We start from the raw sequence: 27,308 nt of genomic DNA, 5'->3' as shown, positions 1-27,308 counted from the left end.
GAAGACTACCATGCTTTGTGAGCATGCTTTTGCAATCCCAGCATTGTTACTATGGCGCAGATACACATGGCTTGCAAAATTGCAAACTCTATCAGCAAGTGTCTCAGGCTACGCAGGCTGGAGAAGCGGGGGGCGAAAGCAAAACATGACTGACAGTGACTTTTGTTGTGGTTACCTATTGCTAGATGTGTGGCTCACCAGTCAGCTGCCCAGCAGGTTAACAAGCCTCCTGCAGACGTATGGCACGACACCCCAGTGAACCCCCAATGGCAGCGTTTCCTGCCTGCTTCTGTGGCGACCACACACCACCCACCTGCTCATCCGGTCAGGCTCCTTTGGGACGCTCTGGGGAGCCAAGATGCTCACTAAACTCTCTAAAGAAAAGTTTGCAAAGAAAAGGAGCCTTTAAAGACGTTTCCTCCCCACCCCAAAAGCCCCCAACAAAAATATACCTAGCCACTACACATATGATTCCTTCCATGGCAAAAGCAAAAGAAATTCACAAGCCCTTTGACACTAAAAATATATCCTTCCTCCTCCTTAGACTTCTCCTTTTACAGAAGCATTTCTCTTTCTGTGCCATTTCCCACCCTGTCACCCTTGTCTGTCTTACTAGCTCCCACCCTGGAGCCAGACAAATGCCCTCTGAAAACACAGAGCTCCGGATGATGCCATATGGGCTTTTAATGTCATGCCATTACAAATCCAAGCCGCAGCACCCACTTACAGACCATTCAGTGCTAACAGGTCATGCCCTGACTATTCCTCCATGCACATTATTTATTTACATTGTTCTCTTCCTTCACTACTTTATTGATTGCTGCTGTTTACTCCTGTGCACTCTGCTTGTGCATCCCATGTTGGGAGGTCATATGCAGCAGTGGGGGAATGGAGGGTAGCACTGCTTTCTGTTCCTGAAACACCAGACAGTCTTCTCCCTGTGGCCACATAAATATCCACATAGCAAACTTTAAGATTGGAGTAGCTCCCTCAGATTAGAAAATGACAAAAACCAAACCAACCAACCCCTCAAAACCCACACCTGATCTTTTTTTCACTGCTGAATCAGAACCAGTGAAAGCCCACAGAGATGTGAAATGTATTTTGCCAAGAGAAGAGATGCACAAGTACACACATCTGATTGCATTTACCAGAATGGCTGGTAATCATCTTTGTCTTCCCTTATCTCTGATAAGGGCACCCCAGCATGTTTGGTGATAACAGATTACTTGGCACTGGGAATTGCTCAATCCAGAGCATCACAGTATTTTTCCCTACTCCTTGTCCTGAACCTCTTTTGTGGGGTCCAGCTGACCAAAGGAGGAAAGTCAGCCAAACTTCTACTCAATTTACAAATGACAAAAAAATAGCACATGAAATCCCGCTACATTGCAAAAAAGCAAAGATGAGAATACCTGACAAACTTGCACAGGAAAGAGAACTCACACACAAGAGTCTTCCTCTTCAGGCACTTTAGGCAGCAAAATGACCAGCTGTGGGACAATCAAACCTTGACTGATTTTTTTTTTAATCACTTTCTTGATGATCAGTGTTTCCAGCTCATCAACAGATGGCTGTGCCAACTACCTTGGCTGTACTTTGGAGACCTCATAGCTACAGGCTGGCATGGGTAAATACATGTCCTGGTAGCTCTACCCACATGTGAATTAGCAAAGACTGAATGAGTCCAGTAAACAGTGCTCCCATCATCTGGGTCCAGGAGAAAGTGGTCTTCCTCCACGCTGGCAGCACCAGGAGAAGACATTGAGTGTGAATTGTCTAGTAGTACTCCCCACTTACTCTCTTGGGATCAGTCTTATAGCAGAAAATTAAAACCAGTCACACTGCTGCTCTTATGTCACAAAAAAAAAAAAAAAAAGAAAGGAAGAGGCCATAAAAAAAAAAAAAGCAGCATAACTGATTCTGAAAACAATGTTTTTCTCTGCTTGAGTGAGGAGTCAGCAGCTCTGATTGCACGTGTGCAAATTCCCCCAAAGTTTCCCTGAAACTTTCCATTACAGAGAGGCAACTGAGCTCTAGTAAAGCCAGCCATTAAGTTTATGCTGATACTTGTTTATTTACTTCAATTAAGATATCTGTTAGATCTTATCATGGGTCACTGAATCATCCTCTACTACATATCTGTAGTGCTCCTTTCCTTCAGGGAGAGTCAACATCAGCAGTTCTACAGATTGCAAGTGCTCAAAATTCATCTGGCTGTAACAGAGTTTCTCTTGGCAGTGCTTCCCCCCCCCCCCCCATTTTTAGCTGGTTGCCTTGTGTGAAGAACAATGTTCTGTTGGGAGGACTGGGAACCGCTAACTGACAGGCTGATTCCTTTAAAGTACAAGACAGTTGTAGCTTTTGTGCTATCTCTGCGCATCGTATAGGTTTAAAAAGAAATCTGCTTAGGTAATATAGAAAAAGATCTCAGCAAGAGATTGCACAGAGTCAGGTGACAGATAGTGAGATGCAGCACTCCAGGAGGAGAGAGCATCTGCTAAATTCTAAACAGAGGTCCCTGGAAGACTTGCAGTGGGAAAGAAATCCAGGAGGATAACGACCCTAGGAATTAATCTGGAAGACATGAAAGGGCATCATCATGAAATCACCAATGAAAGTTACATTCGGCACACAGCTAAATCTTATTAACTACATCCTTGTATCACAGTAGAAAGCTCTGCCCACAAAGCAGAGACCACAGCATTACTGTGCAAAAATCATTCATATGCTTGCTGGTGGCTCTAGAGGGAACTGTAAAATGAAGGAGGAAATTGAATCCTAGTGAAATCCTGTTCCTGTCATTTGGTAACCTGGACTAACCAGCGTTCTGGCCAGTTCCTTTACAGCCCTGGTACCAATACATATACGGAAAAGCCAGGCAATGCTTCTCAACAAGGATGTGCAAGTTGTTCTTGCCTCTCCTTATTTCACTGGTCATATCTGGTACCACTGGTAACACCTGCTGAAAAGCCATGAAAACGGCATTTGATCTGCAGGAGCCTTTGGTGGAAGCCAAGAGCAGGCAGCTTAAATGAGGAGATGTCCCCTCCCTCCTTGCCCTGCTCTAATGTGCATGCAAAGCTCACACATTAATTTTTCATCTCTCTCCCCAGCCACTGATTGAAGGGACGCCTTACCCAATTCTCCTTCCTTGTCTATCTCCAGTGAAGTCCTATCTTTCCATGCTTTGGCAGCTGTTTTTCTCCACCTCCCTGCCCATTCACCTGCTGTTGTCTTGCTGATTATTTTTTACAAGGCTCAATAATTGATGCAATCTTTCCCATTTTTTCATCTCCTTCCTACAGCACTGTCTGGCAAGCAAGGAACTCCACAAGCAGCTGTGCTCAGTTGGCTGCCCATCTGCCTCCTGCGGAGAGGGACCATTGCCAGAACAAGACTTTGCAACTTAATCCTCTATTTACCTTTCTCTGGACTCTGCAACTGTTACCCAGAGGAGCAGCTTTTGAAGTCACTTAACATGTGAGCTCTGATGTCACCAATAAAAACAGCATCTCAGAAAGACCTGCTTGTGTCATGCCTTGAACCGAAGTTATCTGCAGCCATCTAGCTCCATTCCTCAAAAATTTTTGCTTCTAGAGAATTTATCTTTGACTCACTGGCAGACAAGGAAGCACCACAGTGATTTCAGATTAAAAATCATCTCCCATTATGCAAGAATCATACTGACTAGAGCACAGGACTCCTTGCGCCTGTCTCTAAAGTGTGTGGCATTGAACAAGAACGCAGATCAGATACTGATCCTATACGGTACAGCAGCTCCCTCAATCCTACAAGTTATTCATCTATCAAAGAGGAATTACAGATTTCAGTAGAGCGAGTAGAGACTCACTCATGTCAAGTCTGTGCGAGACTGGAAAAAATGTTTTCAAACAACATTGTTAACAAGTCCTGTTCAGGAGAGGACTGATAGGTTTGACTCAAGCAGCACACCTCATCCCAATGATATCCTAGAAATAGCTTTCTTCACGTTTTGCATTTTACTGATGATCAGAGCATTTCCCCCCCTCTCAAAACAGAGGGGAGCAGACATAGCACTAACTACAGGAATTACACTCACTAGGAGAGTTCCTAATGCAACTTCTTTGTTTTCTATGAATGCTGTCAGGCATCAGAAAAACAGAAGTCACAGCTCTCAAGAATTTCAGTTCTTTGCAAACCGTTAGCAATTATTGTCTGGCTCACTGTTTGGGAGTCACTTCTCTGAGCAGTTCACTATCGTCCAGCCTTTGGACAAGCTCCCAGCTGCCTAAGGTCATAGAAAGGCAAGGCAACTCATAACCGTTGCACTTCAAACTAAATGCCTGCTCATTTCACACACTAAGCAAACCCAGACTGCATGGGGGTTTTAAAGCATAAAATCCCAAATTCTGCAGAAATCGGCACTGGTGGTTCATCTTTCAGCATTAATCTGACACTGATTGCATCTGACTGATTATCACAAGATGCCCAAATATAGGACAAATTCTAGTTTCGTCCATTCAAGAGCAGCTGAGGAAGGCAGCTGCCAAAGAGGAAGATTAATGGGCAGTTCAGCTGCAATCGCACAGCACTGAGCAATGGGTTTCTGAGGAGCACATGCCTACCACAGCACCACCTCCTCAGAGAGCCATTTCTGTGGTACACAGCGACAGGATCACACCCGGAGAAATACAAAAGCATGCAGCGCCTTTTCCAGAGCCTTTTCCAGAGCCTGCACCCAGACCTTTTGCGAGCATCGCCAGAGGCTTCTTCCAGACTGCTAACCTTCACCCCCTGTCCTTCTTGCTGCTTGCAGTTTGTTGTTTCAAAGAGCAGTGGTGTGAAAAAACAGGAAGCCATGCAGAAAAGAGAGAGAATACAGATTGAGGCACAAAAGTGCAGCAGCACCCGCTCCCCCAACATGCACCCCACCCCCTCTTCCCTTCCCACCCCCTTACCACAGGCCACGTTCTTGGTGAGAAACACTGTACTTGCTCTTGACGGGAAACTGGTTACGGAGTTGCACGGCCAGAGAGCCACTGAGGGAGGGGAAATCCAGCAGCATGGAGGGAAACGTGTCTCACTAGACTGCTGGTCTTGGGGGCGGGTGGGAGTGCAGTTGATATCGAGAGACCCACACTAAACCCGCAGGTATCGGACGTTCCTGGAGAGCCTGCTACACTTCACTATCAATGTGAGTCCTAGCACACACCATCCACTCCTGTATGGTGGAAGAGGCAGGACTGAGTGCAAAAGTCTCCCATTATCGCATTCTCTTCTTTAGGAGGCTGTGCTGACAGGGATGGCTGGGTGCAACCTCTGGCCACGCAGCAGCCCTGCATCTTGCAGCCAGGTTCTGGAAATGCTACAGGAGCGAGGCAGGCAGAGGGCCTGCTCCAGATCTACCTGGGGCTCTGCAGCCTCCTGCCATGCTGAGAGAGACGCCACACTGACTGCAACCAGCAACTGCCCTCCAGCACAGAGAATAAGGACCAAGGGACTTTGGGGAGAATAGACTGGAGAGGGTACAGCACACCCAGAGCCTCTGGGGGAACAGGTGCTGTACCTTACCTCCCTCCAGATAATGCAGGAAGCATCATTTCCCATACCTCCCCTCTCTGAGCTCCTTTGTTGCTCTCACTGGGAACTGGGATTGCTCCTTGCCTCCCCTTCTCTTCTCCTGTGTCACTTATCCCTTGCTAAGGTAGCTGGCCTTTCCACTGCCACAACTGTCAGCCACAACTCTGAGCACACTAGGTTCAAGAAGGTCAACAAATTCTGTTGCGATTCTTGTACGCTAAAGAGGGATTTTTGAAGGGAGACAAGACTGAATTGTTGCTCATTTGTCCCTTTTGCAGCAGGCCACTCACAGCTATTACCTTGCTTTTTAAAGCTCGCCTCTCTTTGTAGCTTGGATAGGGGATTCTTGGTCCCCCGTGCATAGGAAAAGCCCTAAGGCTAGACTAAGCTTCGGGAGGTAACACAAGACTAATTCCTGCTCTGAAGGTCCCAGGGCCATGAAGTAAAAAGAACAGATCAAAACAGGCACTGTTCCACAGGCAGCTCTGCATCCATTTTATGCTCTAAGTGTCAAGGAAAAGTATGTAAATCCCTTGGTCCCCAAGAGTTCAGATTTGCAGCTTCAAATATCTACTGAGGACCATTCTACAGGCTATTTGAGCTTTATCTATGACCTATTGCATTTGAACAGCTCTTAGCACCACTTTTACACCCATATATATATAACATGTTTAAGGAACAAGGATTCTGAGTCGCATTTATCTATTGAAGAAGGACAGTGGATCAGCTTGTCTACAGCTCTCAGCACTCACAGCTCTCCCAACTCACACTCTGTTGGCAGCTTCTGACAGAAAAGTTTCTATTTTGCAAGAGTCTTCATTGTTCACACCCTTATCTTTTCAGTCTTCTAAACAAGAGATTAAAGGGGTGGAGATGATGAAACAACAGTTAGGGATGAACACATTAGTAGGGGACAGAAAGGCCAATCAAATCACTAACACACAGACACACACACACACCCTGGCTTCTATTTCATATAAAGTATTTCCAACTTTATCTCTGCACGTAACCATATCTGTGTTTATGTCAACCAACTAACTGGATAAAAAAAAGGAAAAGGAGCAATGTCATGGGAATCCTGGTATGCTGAAAGCAAGGGAAAAAGCCAAACACAAAGCACAGCTTGGCTAGTTTTTCTGGAGACTGGTGCTCAAAATTTAAAGCGAATGCCGGTGAGATAAGCATGCACAACCTGAGCCATAGTGGGTAACAGTTCACAATATGAAGCCACAAAATGATCTAGCACATCCCATGGTGAGTGACAGCTCAGGAACAGTTATAGGCCTTAACATGTTAAAATATCAGCATGGTATCTCCCTACACTGTACTTAGCTTGGATTTTGTCACTCAAAATCTTTTACATCTGTACTAATTCAGCACTGTGCACAGGTGAATTGTCCTTCTTTTCTACTGTTAATAACAGATAAAACCATTGTTTTAATTGCTAAAACCAAAAAGGGAAGGAGTGAAGACAGATGTGAGGCAACACAATGGAAAAGAATGAAACAATCTGATATCTACTGGTGGGAAAGGGGAATGCAATATTTCCTTAGCCATTTTCAAAGCCTCTGTATTGCTTGCAAAAGGATATGCTGTGCTGTGGTTTATTTATAAAACCTGTAAGAATGTTGACCCAAGGCTATAACTTGAAGAAAAAAAGCAGAGGTCAAGTTTTCTAAATACCATCACAAACCCCACAGAAAGAGACTCACTGATAAGACCCTCTGCTGTTAGAGGGATGCAAAACACAGGAGAGGCCCCAGTGCTTCTGAGCTGCTAAAAAAGCCATGCAAACCATGAATAATCCCCCTGGTTTAAATGCAGCCAACACTGCAGTTTTCTGTTCCAGCCACAGAAGCAAGGCGGGGAGTGTGTGTGTGGGGAAGGGGGGGTGGTGAGAGCGCCTCAATGAGACTGAAGGGGATTCCCAGCACCTCCCTCTGTTGGCAGAGCTAGCCAGCTAGCCTTCCTAGGCAATTCAGTTTCTTGTTTTGTCTTTTTATATAACTGATGAAGAGACATGCTCCTTCAAGCAGTGGTTCACAGCAGGGCCTTCATCTAAATGCTCCGAATCATTCTTTGGAAGAGACCATCTCTGCTGACAATTGAAGGAGCCTCTGGAGAAGGCAGACAGCTACAAGACACAATTAACTCTTCCACGGCATTCACATCAAGACATCCATGTAAGAGACCTAACTATTTGCTATTGGCACTGTGGCTCATTATCCAAACCTGCTCAAAAAAAACCCAACAAAAAACCAACCACAAAAAAAAAAAAAAAAAAAGGACAAAGCAGGTCCAATAAAGAGCACAAGAGAAGGAAGAACAAGGCCCCTTACAACGTGGTGCGCAACCCAAATACTTAAATTCCACCTACAACTGACCGGACCTGCCCATAGACCCCATCACCTTAAGAAAAATTAATCAAGCCCAGCGTGATGGGGACGCTGCTGGGAGGGGGCGAGCAGGAGCAACCACTGCAGGTGAAAATGGCAGTTGAACTTGTATTCCCATCTCCATTTGCAGACTTTTAGAACTTCCCTTTCACATTGCTCCAGCGTGTATTTATTGTTTCACTTTCCAGAGGGGATGGATATGCAGAGGTCTCATTAAAGACCTCTCTCAGCCTCATTAATGACGATCCCCGACGTCGGTATGCTGGCACGAACGCACCACCTAGTGGCAATCACAAATGGAAAACCTGTGGAACCAACGAAGTGCTGGCAAAGAAATCACTCTTACCGATTTAAACAGGCTGCTAAAAGTAATGAAGGGCCAACATGACACATGAACCCACCGGAGAGAGAAGACAAAACTCTTTACTCTTCTGTGTGTCCTCAAAAACTTGATAGACCTGTATATTTTTTAAGAGAGATGAAAATCAAGTGCAGGAATTTTACATGGATTCAGCTCCTATAATCACCTTGTATAATTTGACAACATTATTGATGCAAAGAACTCCTGTGCCCATTTATTCACAATGTTCATCTTAAAATAGGATTTAACTGGAAACTTGAGATGACTTTCTTATGCTTTGCCTGATGTATTATATTCCGTTTCACAGTCTCTACCACCTACAAGACACTCAGCATTTCGTGCATCACATCCACTGCACAAAGGCACTAGCTAGCACACTACTGAATTTAGTTTTTGCCTGCCCTATGGTTTCACAGCACAACTACTGTGCAACCAGAGCCTCACAGATACAACGAAGCCACATATTTTCACACAAGTAGTGTGGAAATGTATACACCAGGCTTTGGACAGGGACAGTCTTGTCTTTACTGTAGTACTGCCACTATCCCTTTAGATCTTTGGCACTTAATCCTAAGAAATCAGTCTTTTCAACAAGAAGTGGTGCTCAAATTTCAAGAAAGTTTATCTTAGGACTTAGAAGTCCCATTTCTAATACACTGTATTATCTTTCAGTATTTAGCTCCATCTGTACCTATTTCCTGTTTTTCAGGAACCTAACATATACACAGAGCCCTTACTATGTATTTGCAATGATATAAAGCTTGGAATGTCATTTCTAGTGTCTCTACTGCAGTTGGTGAATAAAACTGAGGCCTATGTACTGACCGCAGTTTCCTTTTCTAGACAGTAAACATTGTTTTTTATAGAAATGCCAGGGGTCTGAATGCTATAACTGTGAAGATTATTACACAGAAGTCTGTTGGTAAACTACAGTTACAATTAAATACATCCTGAAAAGTTAAAATCTAGAACTGCTTCAGGAAATCCTGAAGACTTAACAAAAAACCACAACAAAAATACTCCACCTCCAAACACCAAGAACACCTTCCCCCCCCAAGCCCTGTAAAAGCCAATGCTAATTGGGAAGCTCATTTATTTACTCAGAATCACACACAAAGATGAAGGATAAGACAGTCTTTGAAGGATTTCAGACATACGAAAGAACTTTCAGCTACTACATCAGCAAAGACAGGGGATTAATAATAAATTAGCTGTTCACAAATTTAAGTGCAACTGTAGAAGTCCAAACTGAAACGCTTTGAAATGCTTGATATTCAAAAATCTTGAGTATCATTTGTGCAGGACCCAAATTCACTAGTTTTGAAAACCTTGGACTAGATGTATCTAATAATTTCCACTGTGCTCATCATCTCTTGTGTGAGAACATGACTCTAGTGTCTGAGGCATCCAAAGTCATCTGAAAGTTAAAACAGGAAGTAACAACTACCAAAAAAAGCCACAAAAAACCAACAATCAAGTCCACTTTTGAGTCTGACATATCTTATTTCTTGCTACACGCAGGATTACAGGAGCTGGACAAGCATGTAGTGCAGTAAAGTGCTTGCTTACTTGTCAGGTGCTGTAAATGGTTATAAAAATAAACCATCTTTCTGCCCTGCCACTCTCAGCTGGGTCCTGCCCAGGACTGGAGCCTGCAGCTGCTACCACAGCACACACCAAGTAAAAATTGCAACAAGTATTTCCCTCTGAACCCACACAAAGCCAACACTGGCAAGTGCCTCATGCGCCACAGGCACACGGCCTTCAAGAAAACCACCTGGACTGTTTTCTTTGGCCTATAAAATTCAGTTTATACCCTCTTCGTAATCTCTTATTTTCAAGGGGAATTACAGGGGCAGGAGCGATCTTTACTTATAGGGCACATAAAAGTAGCCTTACATATGCATTTGGTGGGAGCACACACAAGACAGCACTCGCAATTGGGAAGGCAGGGAGCGCCCCTCACACACCCCAGTGTGAGGGTATCAAGTCATAAAATAGGCCATTATGGAATTAAGAAACAGCCATCGCTTACCCCAGGCCATTCTCTGCCCCACGACTGCTGGGGTCGCAGGCAGCAATCCCCAGTTCAGGTCTGGTTTCCACACAGATGTACATACCTTGCAGAAACCAAGAGCTAGCAGGGACCCACAGGCTCACCAAACATGGATCCCTAGTGCAGGGAGAGCTCTCAGCCCCACCACAACTCACCGAGACCAGAAATGCCGCCAAAGAAGCTTCTGGGCCTCATTACACAGACAAGCTGCAGCTGCATGTGCTCCCAGCTGGGCCGGCTGACCCTGGACCTCTGTGTAACACCAGGTTACCTCAGAAAAATTAACTGGCCCTTCAGAAACTGGAGCAGCTGTTGCCCCTCTCTGAGAGAAGGCATTCCACATTAAAAAAAAAACCCAGAGAAGGAGAAGCCTTCTCAAAAAGCCACTGCTTGGGCCTAGACTTTGCAGCCTGCACTGGGCATAGATTGTAGACTTTACTGCATTCATGTGGGAGGGCACAATTAGCACAATTAACATGGCCCAGACTGGGACTGAGACACCCTCCTGAGAGCCTGCAGCCCACAGGTGACAGAAAACCAGTAAGAAGCACCAAGAGCACCACACAGAAATCCTTATGCGCATAACCAACCTCCTGCGCAAGTCGTCACCTCCCCAAAGGAATTGGGATGGATTGAGCACAGCTCTTGGCAAAAATAAGGGAGGTTGAGACTAGGAAGGAGACATATAAGTGTTTGGCTTAAAGTGAGCCTGGGGAAGGGAGGAAAGGCATTTCCCTAAGTGTATCATTGTGTATGGGGTTTTTTTTCCCAGTACCTAAATCGGTGACCAGAAGCTGTACTAACTGGCAATAAACTCAATTAAGGAAAAATTCCCCAAGTCAAGACTGTTTTGCCTGCAACAGGGCCACGGCCCACCACAGGGTTTCTAAGGACACCCCACGCACTGGACCTTTACCTGGCAAAGAGAAAATCAGAAAATCCAGTTCCTCGTGGGTATGGGGTGTGACGGAACCAGTGAGCAAGGGCGCCTGTCCCAGTGGCACTACAGCTAAGGCCATAGAGAAAACCCTGAGCAAGTCTCCTCCAAGACTCGATTTCTTTCTACTTCTAGCTCTGGAGATCCAATGAAAGCACGCACACACACACAAAACCAGACACATTCACCCTTCACAAGTTATCTGCACAATAGAGTAGGAAGAAGATAATATCAGGGTCCAGGTCCATCTTTCTAACACTGGCTACACCACACTCTAAAAGCAAGATGGCACAATTAACTTACAAGCAATTAGTTTATGTCTGAAGGCATAATGAGTCCATGCAGGAGCTAAAAGTTCATGCATAAGGCACACGAACAGTTCATGCACAAGGGCAAAGTTAGTTTATGCATAAGTGAACAACTATTTAATACCTGGGCAAATAACTAGTTAATGCATGAGTGCACGATAAATTTAACGCGTGACTGTGGACATTTTCACTCTTTACACGTTACCTATGGTGGAATAGGAAGAAGAAATACCAAAGAAGAAATACTGGGTCTATTTGTACTAACACCAGCTATACCATACCCAGAAGGCAATTCTATTTGAACCAAAATGATTATCCAAGAAAACAGATTGATTAGTTCTTTGTATGCACACCTCCATTTGTTATTTTAGAATAAAATGAGAGTCCTTTAAAAGAAAACAGTTACTACTCTTTTAAGCTCTGGAGAGTAAGGTCTGTTTTACAGAAAAGACAATTATCAACTGAAACATCATCAGATTCAATAACCTGCATATGGTGCTTAGCTGACAAAGCAACCTGTGAGAAGCACACACCAAGTCAGAATTTCAGAAACTCTTCCTATTTTCATAATTATGTGCACAGTGGAATTAATGGGAGTGCAGAGGTCAAGTTTAATACCCCAAATTTACCAGCTGTAGTTTCACATACGTGTATCATTCACATATGCTCTAAACCACAGCAGGGTCTTAAAAACTTTGCTGATACAGAACAGAACCATACATTATTTAAAACAAAAACCCTAGAAGAATTTGTTTCCATTGCACAGAAACTTACCACCAGCTTCAAAATGCAACAATTCTTACATACTTGCATTCCACTTTGGGCTCTGAACTGATTTTATAACCAAAGCTCAAATACAGTTTTTCAAAGTATAGCAAGTGGTTTAGTGTTCAAGATTATCAGGGGCTACATGAAAAATGAGACAGAAAACAAAAAGCAACCTGAAAAATGATAAAACTGCAGTATCTTTAATATGCTGGCATCCTGTAAGAACAACTGTAAAGGTGTTGCCCCAGGTAAATCTAACAATGTTTCCAGCATTGTGTATATCATATTGCTCGAATTTAAAGATGACATTCAGAATGACTTTGTAAGTATAAGAAAATATAAAATTACTATAAAACTGGATTTAATTTGCACCTTCTTTCAAGGATCACCAAGAAAGCATCAAAATAGTTTAAGTACTTTCTGAAGCCACAACTCTTAGGAAGGACAATTTATTAAACAAGTCATAAAATATAACATACAAGTGCTACTCTTCACATAACAGTGTTTGAACTCTTCTCTCCCTTAAACCACCATTCTTATTAGAAGCATATTTTGTGTCTGAACACTTATTTCGAGGGAAAAGCATAGAAACTACTCCCTCCGAAACTGAAAGGGGAAAAGACTCTTACATAGTAATTAGAGCATCATTTATAAGAAACATGTTAAGAATTAACATGTGTAAACATACATAACAAGCAACAATATAATATAACCTTTTAGTGCGTGAAAAATCCCATCGAGATTCTCTTTAAATACAAACTAACAAGATTCCCAGTATTACTCCAAAGATCTTTGTGTTTTGTTGAGGGGTCCCCCAAACCAAAAAATACACATATTGCTTTTTCATAAGCCTTGAAAGAAAAGCTCCAAAATAAGTTTAAGGACACTTGAAAAAATAACTTCCCTGCGTGAACCAAGTTTCGCTTTTGCAAGGAGTAGCATCTACATGACTCTTCATGTACTTTCAGATTCGAGAAGATACCGATTAGCTTGGCTCAAGTTCTGCAGCCCTCCTTCAGGCAAGCCTGAAGGTTCAAACAGCAAAATCATACCCCCCCGTCCCCAAATCCAAACGGATAAAGCAGAACAGAAGCACAATTCACACTCCTCGCAGCACAGAGGAGTCAACCAAGGCGGCACATCTTAGTCACTGCAACTATTTCTTCTGAAGAAAGCCTTTAACCAGCAGCAGAGCTGCTGTACGAACAGGAACTTTTAAGATCCATCTTCCTTCAAGCATTTCCCACGGCAGAGCCTTTTTAAGTCACTTTTTCAGAAATTCAGTCGAGATGCAGAAGCACCCCGAAACCCGCAACAGCAAGCCGACTCCAGCTCTGCCGACCAGAGCAGCGCCCGTCCCAGGGCAGCGCATCTCCCGTCGGGGACTTTATTTAAAGGAGGAGGGCAGCTTTGCCCCAAAATCGCAGGTTCCCCCAAGATCCAGGTCTGCCGGGCGCAGAGCCGCCCTCGCCCCGGCGCCGCCGGGAAGCGGCCAGGCGGGCAGCCCCTGCGGCGGCCCCAGGAAGGCGGGCGGACCCCAGCCGGGCAACTCGCCGCAGCGGCAGCCGCGGGGCAGCGGCAGCGCCAGCGCCGCGCAGGGACCGTGCGGGCAGGCGGCGGGGCCGCCGGCGAGCGGCGGCGGGGGCAGCGGCAGCGGCCAGGGAGCGGTGGCAGGGGGCGGCGCGGCGGCGGGCGGCGGCAGCGGCGGGGAGGGACGGCGCGGACGACGGCGGCGGCGGCGGTAGTCGCCCTCGGGGAACATGTCCTGGAAGGCGGGGTCCAGCGCCCAGTCGCCGCCGCGGCGGGGGGCGGCGGGGCCGTCGCGGCGGGGCAGGCGGCGGAAGCAGGGGTTGAGGCTGAGGTTGTGGCGGACGCTGTTCTGCCAGCCCTTGGGGCCGCCGCGGTAGTAGGGGAAGCGCCCCGCGATGTAGGCGTAGATGCCGCTCAGGGGCAGCCGCTGCTCGGGGCTGGCCCGGATGGCCATGGCGATCAGAGCCACGTAGGAGTACGGCGGCTTCTGCAGCGCCTCCGCCGAGACCGGGCTGCCCGCCGCCGTCCGCGGCTCCCCGGGGTCCGCTTCCCCCATGGCCCCGCGCTGCCGGCCCCGCTGCTGCCCCTCTAAAACCTCTCTCTTCCCCGCCTTCCCCTTCCCCCCGACCCGGGGCTGTTTGGGGTCGCGGGCGGGTCAGGACGTCGCTTTCGGGTCGCAAACCCAAATACTGAGGAGCGGGTCAAAGGCGGCCCCCGCCCGGGCCAACGGCGACTGCAGGGAGTGGGGGGGGGGGGGGGGACACGACTGCGGGAGGGGAGCGGCCCCGCCGGCCCCTTGCACGACAGGGAGCGGAGCTCGGGGCAACAAGGGCAGAAAGGCGGGAGCGGCCCCAGCAAAGTTCAGCGCTGAACTGGAGTTTACCTGCAGTAAAGCCAATGGAATATATGGAATCTTACCGTTTCAGTAAGATTAGGTGTTTTGCTGCACGCCTGTTACTTACAGATGCAAATGCATCTGGCATCTATGCACCACGTACCGCCATCCCTGTCCCAGCTGGTACCCCACCACGTACCACCATCCCTGTCCCAGCTGGTACCCCACCACGTACCACCATCCCTGTCCCAGCTGGTACCCCACCACATACCACCATCCCTGTCCCACCTGGTACCCACCACGTACCACCATCCCTGTCCCAGCTGGTACCCCAGCATCATGGGCGCAAGGGGAAGTGTCAGCTTAGCAGATCCTTGCAGGTACCAAGAGGGAACAGGGGTGCAGAGCTCTGTGCTACAGCAATCGTGATTTTTAGTGCTTGCTCGAACGCCGCACTGGTAATTTACCAAATGCTTCAAAATACATCCATATCTAAAGAATTATTAGTGGGATGATGCCAGTAATTTAATTGAAACACATATCCTCCTTTGAAAAGTGTTTCTTTGATCGCCATTAATTGAACAAAACACCAATAACCCTTAATTTAAAAAAAATCATGACTCACTAGTCTGGAAGGAATCAGTTCCTGTTTTCCAAAAGTTGTACAGAACTAAGAAACAGAAGGAAAACATTGATGACTATCAGGCTGTTGTTCTCAGTTTACAAAAACTACCTACAGTAGCTAGATAGTGGTGGGTCAAACAATGCTGACATGTTGCATATTTTAAAAATACTGTATGGGTCTTTGAACAGAATACTTTCACTGGGCTAGACTGAAATATTTAAATTATTAAGAATGAAACACCGCTACTGGTTATAACAAATCTGCCAACAACAGAAGGAAGCTTGTTGATGGAGCACAGGAAGACTCACCTGCATGACCACAGCTTGGTTCTTTTTCTGCTAGGCCTGTGTAATGGAAAAGAAAGTAAACAGAACACCACTGTTGAAAATGAAAACAGACTGCAGAACCAAACAGGCCTCTAACACTGAAAGAAGAGGGGGAGAAAGGGAAAGTATCTGAAGTACATCCCCTCCTGAATAGCTATACACAGAACTTCTCCAGGTATTTAAGGACGAGATAGAATACATTACCAGGTCTTAAAACAAATTAGCAGCACATTTTAACAAAGTAAAACATGAGTCATAAAAAGTATAAATGGAGGAAAACTTCAGCATTTGAAGGCTGCGCTTAGAAAGCCTATGCCTAGAAGCTTATGCCACCCATCTATTAATTTACATTACAAAATAAAAACACAAATTAAAGACTATAAAGTAACACATAAAAGCACAATCTTGGAAAGTCTCTCAGCCCCCATCTCAGAGAGGAAAAAAGCCCTTAAGTGCCAAATGAGCACAAATCGTAAGGTGTGCATGTAACTGGACCACTCTGACACTCTGTGACTGCCTGTATCTTGGGACAAATTTTGGGGCTTCACTGAACACCCCTTACACATGCCCAGTCCTTACCCATATAAATAACACCCTTGGCTTTCTTGCTAACATAGGCACAATTGGAAGATAACTGGATCAGGACCAAAGCACCTGCATTCAGCACCTCCCTTACACCCCTCCTCCCCACCTGCCAAAGTACTGGAAATCCAGATAAAATGAAAGTGTTGGTGTTACCATGCAACCCTACAGTCATCAGCTGAGGTCAAGGTTCTCTGGAAACAGGGATGTAAATGACAGTCCTACGGGGGAGCAGCTGCATCTGGGGAGAAGTTCAGAACATCAGTTAATGGCAGGAGATGACTTCCCTTTTAACTGATGGAATGCCTTCAAAGCATAACAATGTACTTCCCCTTCCACTTCCATCTCCAAATCATGGTCATGAGCTTCTCCTTGCTTTGAGGAAGCTCACAAAGCTTTGTGCTTTCTCTTAGTTCTTGCTAGCTCTAAAAGAGTGAAAGCAAAGTTAATTTGACCATACACACACACAAGCACAAATACTGTCTCCCTTTCCCCCAAAATATTCAGCTCCCCAAGAAAAAGAATCACACTAAGGTGAAAACTTATCCGTTTTTATTTTTTAAAGAAAAATATTCCTCTTTAAACACAAAGCATAAACTAAAAACCTCTGAGGAACAGCTTCTCCTCCCTTGGAGCGCATTTAACTAAACTGTACAGTGTTAGAACTCCCCAAACAAGTCTCCCCAAACAAGTATACACACATGACATACAGTATTTCTTTCACAGGAAATAAGGTTTAGGACTCAAAATTGTCCTGCTCACCCTCTCTAGATACCCTCTCCACCCAAAAGTACTCTGTCCCTTACTCCCACCACAGGACACAGTGATGATAATTTCTGGATGCAACGTGTATTTAAAAACAAACAAACAGACAAAAGTGTTGGCCAAATTGGCCCTTTCTAGCCTTTTAACAAATGTCCATGAGAGAGGTTAAGACCATTGTTATTTCCAGGAATGGTGCTTGGAAGAAAAAATATAGCAGCATCCACAGGCAACGCAAGCCCTTGATTCCAGCTGCCCCATTTGAAGGAACCCAGTCAATTCATCAGTTTTACAGATGTTCCCATCACCCACGAAGAGGGAACGGGAATAAAACATTCATGGGCCAAATTTGCTGCTTGAGCAGACAGCCTAAAATTCAGTGAGTCTGGCCTACATATGCCAGTATTTAGGTTTTTTTCCCCACATTGCCACAGCGACCAATTTCATATCTAAGATTTAATGTAAAAATGGTGACCTTCAGAAATCAGCAACTCATTCTACCAATTCTTTCCATCCCATCAAGTAGATATGTGCATAATATTTGTCACATCTGCCAAACTACCCAGACTGCGGAACTGGAACCAGACTCTAGAATCCAAATTCTTCCTAATTTGGAACAGCAAAACCATCGAAATTCTCTTGCAAGGTCTCAGAACATGCCTAACAAGCCCATATCCAAAGAAGTAGTACCTGGGCATTTTCCAGGGAAGGTAGGTAATGGAAAAGGTCTGGAAATGGAGCTCATTTTTATCCCACCGGATCATTAATTGTTGGTATTAAGTAATGCTCAAATCTTTATCAGACCATTTTGTAAAGATCTTTTTCCATTCCATACATTCCAACAGGTTTTACAGTAGGAAAAATACTAGAAAAATAAAATCTCGCCCCTGAACAACACTGTATGAAGATCAGTATCATCAGTCACAAAGATTTTTACAGGGGAACCAGATAATCTTTTGTCTCCTCCAAACCAGCTTCATACAGAAAACAGCAGCAAGATAGATATGGTATCTAAGAGCTAGATTAAGGCCAACAATATAAAGACAAATGTGGGCTCAGATATTTTGAAATGAAGAAACCCTCCAAATGTTTTTATACATAATGCATGCACGCGCGCACACACACACGTATACTCGTGTGTACTATTCAAGCGAAGGCTTCACAACCGTGAAAGCACCACTGGAGAGTGTTCTAGCACCAGAATGAAAAAGTTGGTTGTCTTCCCTCTTCAGCACTAAAATCCAAAGTCTTTATATTGCTTTGGACAAGGTCACCAAATACCCTTCCAAGAACAGTTTCAGTGAGCAGATTCAGAAGTGCAGTGACAGGTTAAAGTGTTCCTGTTCTGGAATATGGGCAAGAAGAGGTGTGTTGAGAGGCTGCAGCTCCTGGGTTGCCGGAAAGGAGGAGAAAATTTGTATTGCAATCTGGTAGAGACAAGAGACCAACTTGGACTCCAGGTGAGTGCGATGGTAAAACTCAGTGCTGACTGGGAGGTGAAAGTGGAAAGTTTGCATACAGGAAGTCACAGTGCACATCTGTTGGCATAATAAAGACAAGCAAAGCCACAGTATTCTCTGGCAGGCTTGTCTCTGCATAGGAGGCCCCTGGGTATGCTGGAAGTCGGACAAGGATCCATGAACGGGATGTCACACACTGCACCAGGACATCATCAAACTCAAACAGCAGAGGTCTAAATAGAAGCTTGTAAGTTGGTCTGCTAGCATCTTGCCTATACACATGCTCAAGCGAGCCTGCAGAAGTCTATAAAAGGGACAAAAATCTCTGAACAGCAAGATCATGGGTCAGGTTCAGCTACAAGTAGCAATTCATGCAAGTTACAAAAGAAGTAATCATCAACCTGCAGCACATCTTTCCGCTGCAGGTCTCCATCTTGGATCTAGGCTTTCGTACAGGAGGTGCTGGCGGTGCAGCCCTTTACCACACTCTGAAGAGGCTGAGTGGAAGGTGCAGAGCCAGGAATGACATCACCACAGCCTCTCAGATCAGCACATGTGGGCAGAGGTCTGTCCTCTGCCTGCAAGATGCAGAGTAAGCAACGAGCAGGCCTCGCTAACAGGGGAGGATGGGGAGCAGCAGCTGGAAGTAGGCTGCTAAAACAATGCAGGAAGAAATGGAAGAGACAGAGAGAGGCTTAATTTTTCAGTGCCTGAATCGCCAGCAGTAAAGCCCCATTTAATCTGTTGTATAGCATGCTGGTTAGAGTCTGGCTATCACTCACATGATGTACTAAGTGAGGCTGTGGTAGGAACTCAATTAAAACATGCAAGAAAAAAAAATGAAGTGAAAGGAAAGGTGATTATCACTCTGAGGTGTGAATTTCAGACTCAGAGAAGAGAATTACCAGCAGAGATACACTTTGTTTCTGTGCACATGCAAGAGTACAATAGAGGGAACAGCAGCAGAACTGAAAGGGAGGAAAAGACACCGTAAGCACAGTGCTGTAATTCAAGATGCAAACACAGAACAATGGGGTGAGAGAGAGGAAAGAGAAAAGAAGTTTGAGGTAAAGGAGCCCAAAGGAAAAGACTATAGAAAAACTCTCTATTAATAGAGTCAGTCCTGCTTCAGGAAATACATAGCTAATGTCAGTTGGCTCTCTCTTCACCAGGTATCCTTGACACGTTGGTAAATCTTCCCTCTGGACTTGGGATTTAAGGATCAAAACATAAAGGTCAAGATTTTTTTTTCCCCTAAGATGTACTAAATGATTTTGGGTATTCAGCACAACACTCTAAATGGCCCCTGAATTCTAAGCAATGCTGAAGACTGGCCCAAAAGCAGAAGTGCCCAAATTCTAAACTGCTTTTGAAAATCTAGGGCTACTTCCTTTGGGTTAGAAAAGAAGAATCTATTCAGAAGGCTGAAATGTCCAGAAGCAGGTTTGGCCTTTCTCACTGAGAGCACCTTGGCATTTAACTAAGCAAGCAATATCTTAAATGGTTACTTAGCAAATCGCAATATCAGATTGAGGCATCAGGTTTCTGGATAAGTGTATACAATCAAACAGCTCCTCACGTATCTTCTAATAGAACCGATTTGTGTGATTTACAGCAAGAACAAGCTATGCCACTCGCTGCTTCAGTGAAAACACCAGCAGAGTTGTGAGCTGAAGCCCTTTGACTGTGGTGCAAATCACATAGGGATCCTTTCTTATTAGACTTAATTGCAACAGAATTAACGCCTCCTGGGTAGAGCAAAGCGCAGGCTTCCTCTTTCTAATGCAAACCACAAAGGGAGGGATGTTTGTCTGGGGTTTGTGCATACCTACAGCAACAGTGCTGGTCAGAGGTATGTACAGACAGCAGTTTCTGAGAACCAGCATGACCAGAATGGCCACAGGTGACAGTGGCATAGGCCTCAGGGCACAGCCCAGGTGGAAGCACATGGACATGTAAGATGCAAGAATACGACAGAGCAGCCAAGGTCACCCATGTGCTTAGGCAAGCTTAAGGCAACTAAAGAAAATTCACTGATAATTTAGAGGAGAGTGCCAAAGGGAAGAGAGAAGAGGAATCACTGGGAATGCTGTTACAGTAGCCAAAGCCCAGCACCAGCTACTAAGCCATCCCTCTTCTCCAGCTCATTTGTCCTAATTCTCCTCATTTTACCAGCACCATTACCATGAGGTTAGTATGTCAGAAGGAAGAGTTGGGGATAGGTTCCTAAAAACATAGCTTACACATTTTCAGGCTTGTGTCTCAGGTCAGTTCCTTTGAAAGAAAGCGCATGGGCCATTTGACTGGCCTCTTGCTTTGAACTGGAGCTTTCTGGGAATTCTGCCTGCCACCTCCAGAGACAATCCTGTGATATGTTCTACCTGGAAGTGATGGCAGCAGCTACCTGGGTTCCTTGTCATGACAGTTGAGCATACAGTAGTTTTTTTTAAAAAACAGCATGCACCAGTGGCACGGCCATTAGACATGAAGCCGTGGTTGAATTCTTCTTGTCTCCTCAGAAGCAGGTGGAACCAAAAAGAAAGGGAGTGTTGGCACAAATCAACGCAGGCTCCGGTAGACATAGGCTGATGTGAAGATAGCATTGAGAGTCAGACTCACGGCTAGCAGACCTCGGAGAGCGGAGTTACCAAAATGACCTTAGTAGAAGAGGACAACACAAAGAAAAAAGGGAATAGTAGAAAGAGATATTAAAGAATTGATGAGATAAAGAACAGTGAACATACGTTGTGCTCTTTCTCTCTCTTTGCCCAGTATTTTCACCATAGGCAGAAATTGCTGAAGCTCTTTTCCTGTCAGGAAAGATTCCACTGCTCTCTTTGGTTCTATTTTCATCTCATTGCTCTTCCCAACACCTGCACCCCCGTCCCTTTCCTTCTGTCTCAGTTTAGCACCCGGTCAGTATTTTTGAAAAAGTCCAAAGAACAGAAATAACCTTATTAAGGTCTTAGAACAGCAGGCAGAAGATCCATTTTGCTACTAATTTATTTGATCTCAAGATCAGATCACTACTACAGCACAGGAAAGATCTCAGTGACCCTCACAGAAATGCTCACACAAACATGAAGCACTCGCGTAACTTGCACCTACCTCTCCAGCCTGCCAAATCTTCCCCTTTGGTAGTTGTGTCTACCACACAGGTAGATGAGTGTGATGAGTGATCCTCCTTTTTGATGGAATTATCGCTGCAAATACTCCCGCCTTCCACAGCAGATCTCATATCTGCAAGGAGAAAAAGATACAAAAATTCAGAAGGCACCAGTGGAAGGCAAAAGTAGCAGAAGTTACCAGACTAAAGCTAGACTTAAGTAATGAATGGTTGCTTGGTAAAATCATGAAAGGATTGAGGACAGGAACTGGAAACAAAAGGCAAATTTCACTGCTGTGCAGCAGAAGTTGCCTGCATATTTGTCTCATACACTTTCCATATCAGCGTTACCACATCTGTAGTTAAAGGAGTTATCCAAACAAGGAGAAGGCAGTGGCAGTTGTATCCCTGGGGCACCACTAAGTGAGAAAAGGACATCTGTTTTGGCAGACAAGAGGCCCTCCAGGCCAGTGGATTCTTAAGGGAGCTTTGATAGCCTAACACTCATCACCACCTGGGTTTTTCCTGAAGGCTTCCCATCTGTTGTGTGGCCTGGCTGATGCACGGCTTTGCTTGCAAGCCAACTCCTTCCTACAAATGCATTTCCAGGAGTGCAGCAGGTTGTGCCAGCATACCATGCATTCCTCGCTCCCTGAGGTTCTTCTTTGGAAAGGAGGACAACTCAGTGGTGAAGATGTTGCTGTCTGAGTGGGTGTGCTCCTCTGAGCTAGTTGGGGTGAGCAGACCCTCATTCTGAGATGGAAAAAGCAGCAGCTTCTGTCCTTTCAGGTTCAGGCGGGCAGGGCTGATAAGTGGCCGGCGGTACCGCAAGGAACCAGAGCTGGAGGTCACAGAGCCAGCCACCGATGGTGCTGGAGAGGGGATGCGGGAGGGCGCACAGCTGCCTGACAGCAGGGAGAAGTGCTCTGAAATGGAAGCATCCCCAAAGAGAAAATAATGAGATCCAAATACTGTAGGCACAGTTTTCTTTAACAATTCTACAAGAAAAGGGAACGGGAGTTGCAAATGTCCAACATATCTTGTACTGAAATTCTTTATTCATTCAAGTTCCCACAGTGCAAAACATGAAGAAATTCCATGTGCACTTTGGTACACTCAAGACTGACTTAGACTAGAGATAGGTCTATCAAGAGCCGGGTGAGCTTTCTGCTCAGCTGAGTCCATTCAGGAGAGCCTGCATTACACATGCTATTTTTGCAGGTAAATTAACCATCCTGGCACGCCCTTTAAAGGCTGTTGGGGATGGTTATCAGAAAGTGAGGAGGTCTGCACACTGGCATTAACCCAGGCTGTGACTGCATTTCCAGCAGCAAACACGTAAGCAGCACAAAGAGCCAAAGGATTCATTTGGGGTCAGGAGGGCCACAGACAGGTCGCTGGAGGACACGGGAGCAAAAGGGCAGAGCAAACAGGGTAGCCAAATTAGCAGTTTCTTGGGTTGGGAGAGGGAAATGAAACAAAAGAGCTGCCCTAGGAACAGTTTAAAGTCTCCTATCAAAGCAATCTCAACTCAGCTGTAGAGCAGGGAAGGGATCCTTGCTTTGTCTCACTGATTTCACTGTGAGCTCTCCCAGGGAGAAGGACATCCCAGATGTACAGCACCTTATATTACTGCAATCCCACTCCTAGCTGGAACGGTCTCTGCAGCATTTCTAACAGCAAAACTGACATTTTTCACTGCGACGTGAGCAGGGAGGAAAGAATTAAACTTGGATCATATGTTTCAACCCACTCACTGCAAATCCTGCAAAGACAGTTGCTCTGGAAGGCCTAGTGCATTACCTGATGTGGGAGATTCCTTGGACTGAGAAGACTGCGAGGCTGGTCGACTTCCGCTGAACAAGTAGCCAGAATCTAAAAAGCAAAAATGAAACAGTTTGAACACAGCTGGCTCAGCTACTAGAGGTCAATCCTTCAGAAATGTAACTGCATCACCTTGTCATCAATCTCAAGGGGACGGGTGGTAAATGCAGGAAGGAAAAATGTCCCTGTTTTCCTGGGTTAGGCTATGTGCCAGCATCAGAATAATCCACTTTTCCCAGCTGCAGCAGAATCGATCTGTCCAGCAGGCTCCAAAACCAAAATAAGACATCCTCCCTCAAAACATGAAATGAAGAGAGTCTAAATTTCTTTAGTGGGCCCCTTCCTTCCCTAGCCTACACTGGTTCCAGAAGGCTCTGCAGGTTCACAACACCACTGCTGCTCTGATCTGCTGTTAAGCCTCAGGAGCTCAGGATATCTGACACAGCTCACCAGGACCTTTGTCCTGCTCTGAGCTGCAGTTTGGCTTCAAGGGACAGTGATAGCTGACGTTTCAGGAAAGGCTTAAGGAGAAGCTATGAAAGAGCAGAAGGAAGAAAAGAGCTAAGCTTGCAGGGAGATTTACAGGTCAAATGACACTTGGAAAGGATTCTGCCCCATAGTGCAGACACAGTCCTGTTCACTGGGCACCACTCTGGGAGTCTTCATCTTCAAGACCATACTTCTCAAGAAAACCTTTCCTCTGATTTCAAATAATAGCAGACTATCTCTAGCTTTTAAAACAAGTGTACACAAAACTGCCCTGCTGGTTCATTACTGTGTGCAACTGCTCCTCTCCAGTACCAGGTTAAAAGACAAAAGTTTACAAGCAGTAGATCTGCAAATTGTCTGACTGCCAGAGGAAACCAAGACCTGGAGGCCACAGCCAGGCTATGGTATATCTAGCTGCTGCCTTCTGCCTCTGTGCCAGTGGACTCTGTCACTGCAGAACTGGTTTATAATTATCTATCTAATGTTGCATAGAAGCAGATGATGAGTGTGCACACAATTTAGTTGCTGTGAAGGTAGCAACAGAAGGATGGGGCAACTTCTGAAGGTGGTAACTTCTTCACCTGCTCCTAGCAAAGCTGCTAGACAACTTCTGAATACAACATCAGGTTCAGATTATCTACCCTGTCACTCTATCACAGCCTGGCTTGCTTCTACTTTAAAAGAAAGAAGGTGATGATACAGTTGTATCCTTTTCTCACAAAAAGAGCCTTACAGATAGATCATAGGGTGAGATGAATTCCAATTTAGCTGTAATAATGAGGCAGGAAAAAAAAAAAAACAATTAAAAGTCCTGAAGTCAGGAAAAAGAAGTGCTACAGATGAAACGTCAGAGTTTAGGTACTTGATTTACATAATTATAGGCAAACAGCTTTGGAAGTTGAAAACTTGCTGTTTGCGAAAAATATTCAGCCCTGACAGCATGCCCTCTCCAGCCTGCCTGGCTTTACACCTTAGCAAAAGAAAGCACAGATCTCGCAAGGGTGGTTTAGCACGCGAGAGAATCCCAGCCACCTGGTGCCCTTCCCGTAGCAGTGAGGTAACTAGGAAGGTGAAGGCCTTGCCAAAAGCTGCCATGCTGCTGAAAGGTTTGCATGGCTGGTCTTGCTCTTGCATTTTGTGGCAAAATTGATGGCAGCGTGAGCCACAGAAACGTCAAATGAACTAAAAAATCCCAGCAAGACTGCTCTCTTTGCTGCAGTGTTATCCTAAAAACTGCCACGTTTTGGCCTCTGACCTTCTGGTAATCAGTTAGTGACATGGGAAAGCTTAGCTTTCCTTGGATGGAGAATAGCATTTGAATGCTATTTCCCATCTGTTAGTTTCAAGCACAGCAAAACTGAGGGTTCATTGAGTTACTGGGAGAGAGTCTTTCCTTAGGCCTATAAATCTTTCCTAGATCACACAGGGCCCTTAAAAACAAAAGGAAATGGGGTCTCTAAAGCAGCTTCAATAGTTGTGCTAATGCGTATCAAATCCAGACTGAGGGAAGAACCTGCCTGCAGCTCCGCTCCCTTCAGCTGTAGCAACAAAAGCAAACTACACAAAGCAGCTAGAAGGAATGGAGCGATCGCTCTTGCCAGATCGGTTATCCTAATGCTCCCAATCACTTCCAAAAGCTGCTCTTCTCCATTACCATGTCTAACTGCTCCTTCTGTCTCTCTCCCACACATGGCCTTGTAGCTTGTGCCATACTGCCATGAACTCCTGAAGAAGCCTCTGGATTTCGGTAAAGCCACAGCAGGCAAGCACTCAGTGAGACTTTTTGTTTCACCAAGATGGCAATGCTATGCTGCATAATTTCTTAATGCTAAAAATCAAATTACCAATGGTGGATACTCCCCTGTGCCACAGGAGCAACAACACCTGAACAGGACTATAACATGTGGATACCTCACAGCCCATTTCCTTCTGAAGCATCGTACCATGCCATTGTCACTTCCATTGGGCCAGAAAGTTTCATGCACACTTACCTGCTCTGGCCAAGGAGGGGATGGTACCCAGCGAGAGCGCCCTGTTGAGACGACCAGGAAGAGAGGAAGAAGTTGTTCTGCGTGGGGATCTGAAGAGCTGTTGGTTCGTCAGCTGGAGAATACTGGGTGGTGTTGGGACAAAGAGAGACGTAGGAGAGGAAGGGAAGCCAGTGCCAGTGCCGCTGGGAAAGAGAGTAATCGAATCCCCAGAAAGGTACCTGCAAATGACACACGTGACAGACATTGAGCAATGAGTACATTCCAGTATCTCCCTCTCTCAGTTGTACTTCTTGCGTGAATGCTTACTTTGTTATCAGGTTTATACTAATTTTTCAGTGCAGGAATGCAAGATGCAGAATGCTTAAGAGTTTATTGGAATGTTCCTTACTCCTTTGAAACTGGGGAAGGAAGAACTGCTCAACCTTACTTAAATTATTGTGCACCAACCTGTCCCAAAATACAGGGTGGAAAAGATGGTGGAAAGTTTAGGAACTCAGGTGCACGTAGGCATAGTACCTTGGCTCTCACTCTGGATGAGAAAATTACCCAGAGACCACCAGAATGCTTTACAAAGTCCAGATAAACATGGCACCAAGGATAGAGTACATCTTATCTTTGTTATGTGCACATGCAAACAACATGCTTAGAAATATGACTGTGGGAAGTAAGCAGTTACCTACTAGTTGTTTTGTCTTTACAAACCAGAATCAACATCTTACCTCCGATGCCAGTATAGAGAAAATTATTTGTATGGGTACCTAGATAAAGATTTAGGCACATGAGCTCCGTTTTAAAACTAACATTCAAACCTCTCTCATACATTTGCCTTTACTATACTTATGTGAGATAACGAAGATTCAGTACCCTCATTTTACAGATGGGAAAGAGAAGCAAAAAGAAGTGAAGGGACTTGTCGAGTCACATAAAAATCCTGTGATAGGAAAGAGACCTAAACCTGCATTTTCCAATCCTAAATTCAGGTCTAAACCATTATGTTTTCCTTTCTCTGCATATCATAATGAGTCACAAATATGTACTAGCATAGCCATTCAGAGGGAACTGTGCTCCTGTAGCATATACTCCAGGAAGCGTCTTGCTTCTAGTGCATAAAAAACAATCTCTGTTACAGTGCCTGGAAAAAAATTAAATTGGCAATAATAATAGCAATTGTATTCCTAGGTCTGTAAGATGTTTTCTTTCAATGGGTTCTTTCCAAGTGAGCAAGGGGAGCTGCAGAACAGCGTGTCCAACTTGAGAACACAAGACAAGAGATAATGGATAAAACATACTCAGGGTAGCTGTACAAGCTAGCTTGATTTTTAAGTACTACAGACAAACTGACTTCTATTCCACTGGTAAAATAACTGTATGAGAAGCCTTTGTAGTTTAG

At 45.2% G+C, this 27,308-nt stretch overlaps 3 protein-coding genes across 5 annotated transcripts in view; all 3 read right to left on the bottom strand.

The window, feature by feature from the left end:
• PIK3CD (phosphatidylinositol-4,5-bisphosphate 3-kinase catalytic subunit delta) overlaps positions 1–21,734 on the bottom strand; it is a 61,470-nt gene extending 39,736 nt beyond the window's left edge. Inside the window, exon 1 of one of the 3 annotated variants that reach the window (XM_075773184.1) lies at positions 21,617–21,734. The gene's annotated coding sequence lies outside the window, so the exon portion shown is untranslated. Of the gene's footprint in view, positions 1–8,304; positions 8,396–15,378; positions 15,424–21,616 lie in introns of those variants that run through there. The other 2 variants (XM_075773182.1, XM_075773183.1) reach the window with 2 other exon arrangements.
• On the bottom strand, positions 12,824–14,627 carry LOC142604720 (forkhead box protein D4-like 1). Its single transcript, XM_075773227.1, has one exon. The coding sequence runs from the start codon at positions 14,472–14,474 to the stop codon at positions 13,776–13,778; it is 699 nt and encodes a 232-aa protein (XP_075629342.1). The 5' UTR covers positions 14,475–14,627; the 3' UTR covers positions 12,824–13,775.
• Positions 16,822–27,308, bottom strand: part of TMEM201 (transmembrane protein 201) — a 30,462-nt gene continuing 19,975 nt past the window's right edge. The window contains exons 7-11 of the mRNA XM_075773192.1: positions 25,919–26,136; positions 23,418–23,489; positions 22,250–22,540; positions 21,617–21,748; positions 16,822–21,165 (exon numbers count right to left, since the gene is read on the bottom strand). Of these exons, the coding sequence (XP_075629307.1) occupies positions 21,068–21,165; positions 21,617–21,748; positions 22,250–22,540; positions 23,418–23,489; positions 25,919–26,136 (811 nt within the window). The 3' untranslated portion in view covers positions 16,822–21,067. The remainder of the gene's footprint in view (positions 21,166–21,616; positions 21,749–22,249; positions 22,541–23,417; positions 23,490–25,918; positions 26,137–27,308) is intronic.

This window comes from Balearica regulorum, chromosome 21 (genome assembly GCF_011004875.1).
Source record: "Balearica regulorum gibbericeps isolate bBalReg1 chromosome 21, bBalReg1.pri, whole genome shotgun sequence".
NCBI classification, from domain to species: Eukaryota; Metazoa; Chordata; class Aves; order Gruiformes; family Gruidae; genus Balearica; species Balearica regulorum.
This window is presented reverse-complemented; position numbering and strand designations above follow the sequence as displayed.

Bases quoted from the DNA above. Each gene is read 5' to 3' on its own strand.
- LOC142604720 (XM_075773227.1), bottom strand. From the start codon at position 14,474: ATGGGGGAAGCGGACCCCGGGGAGCCGCGGACGGCGGCGGGCAGCCCG.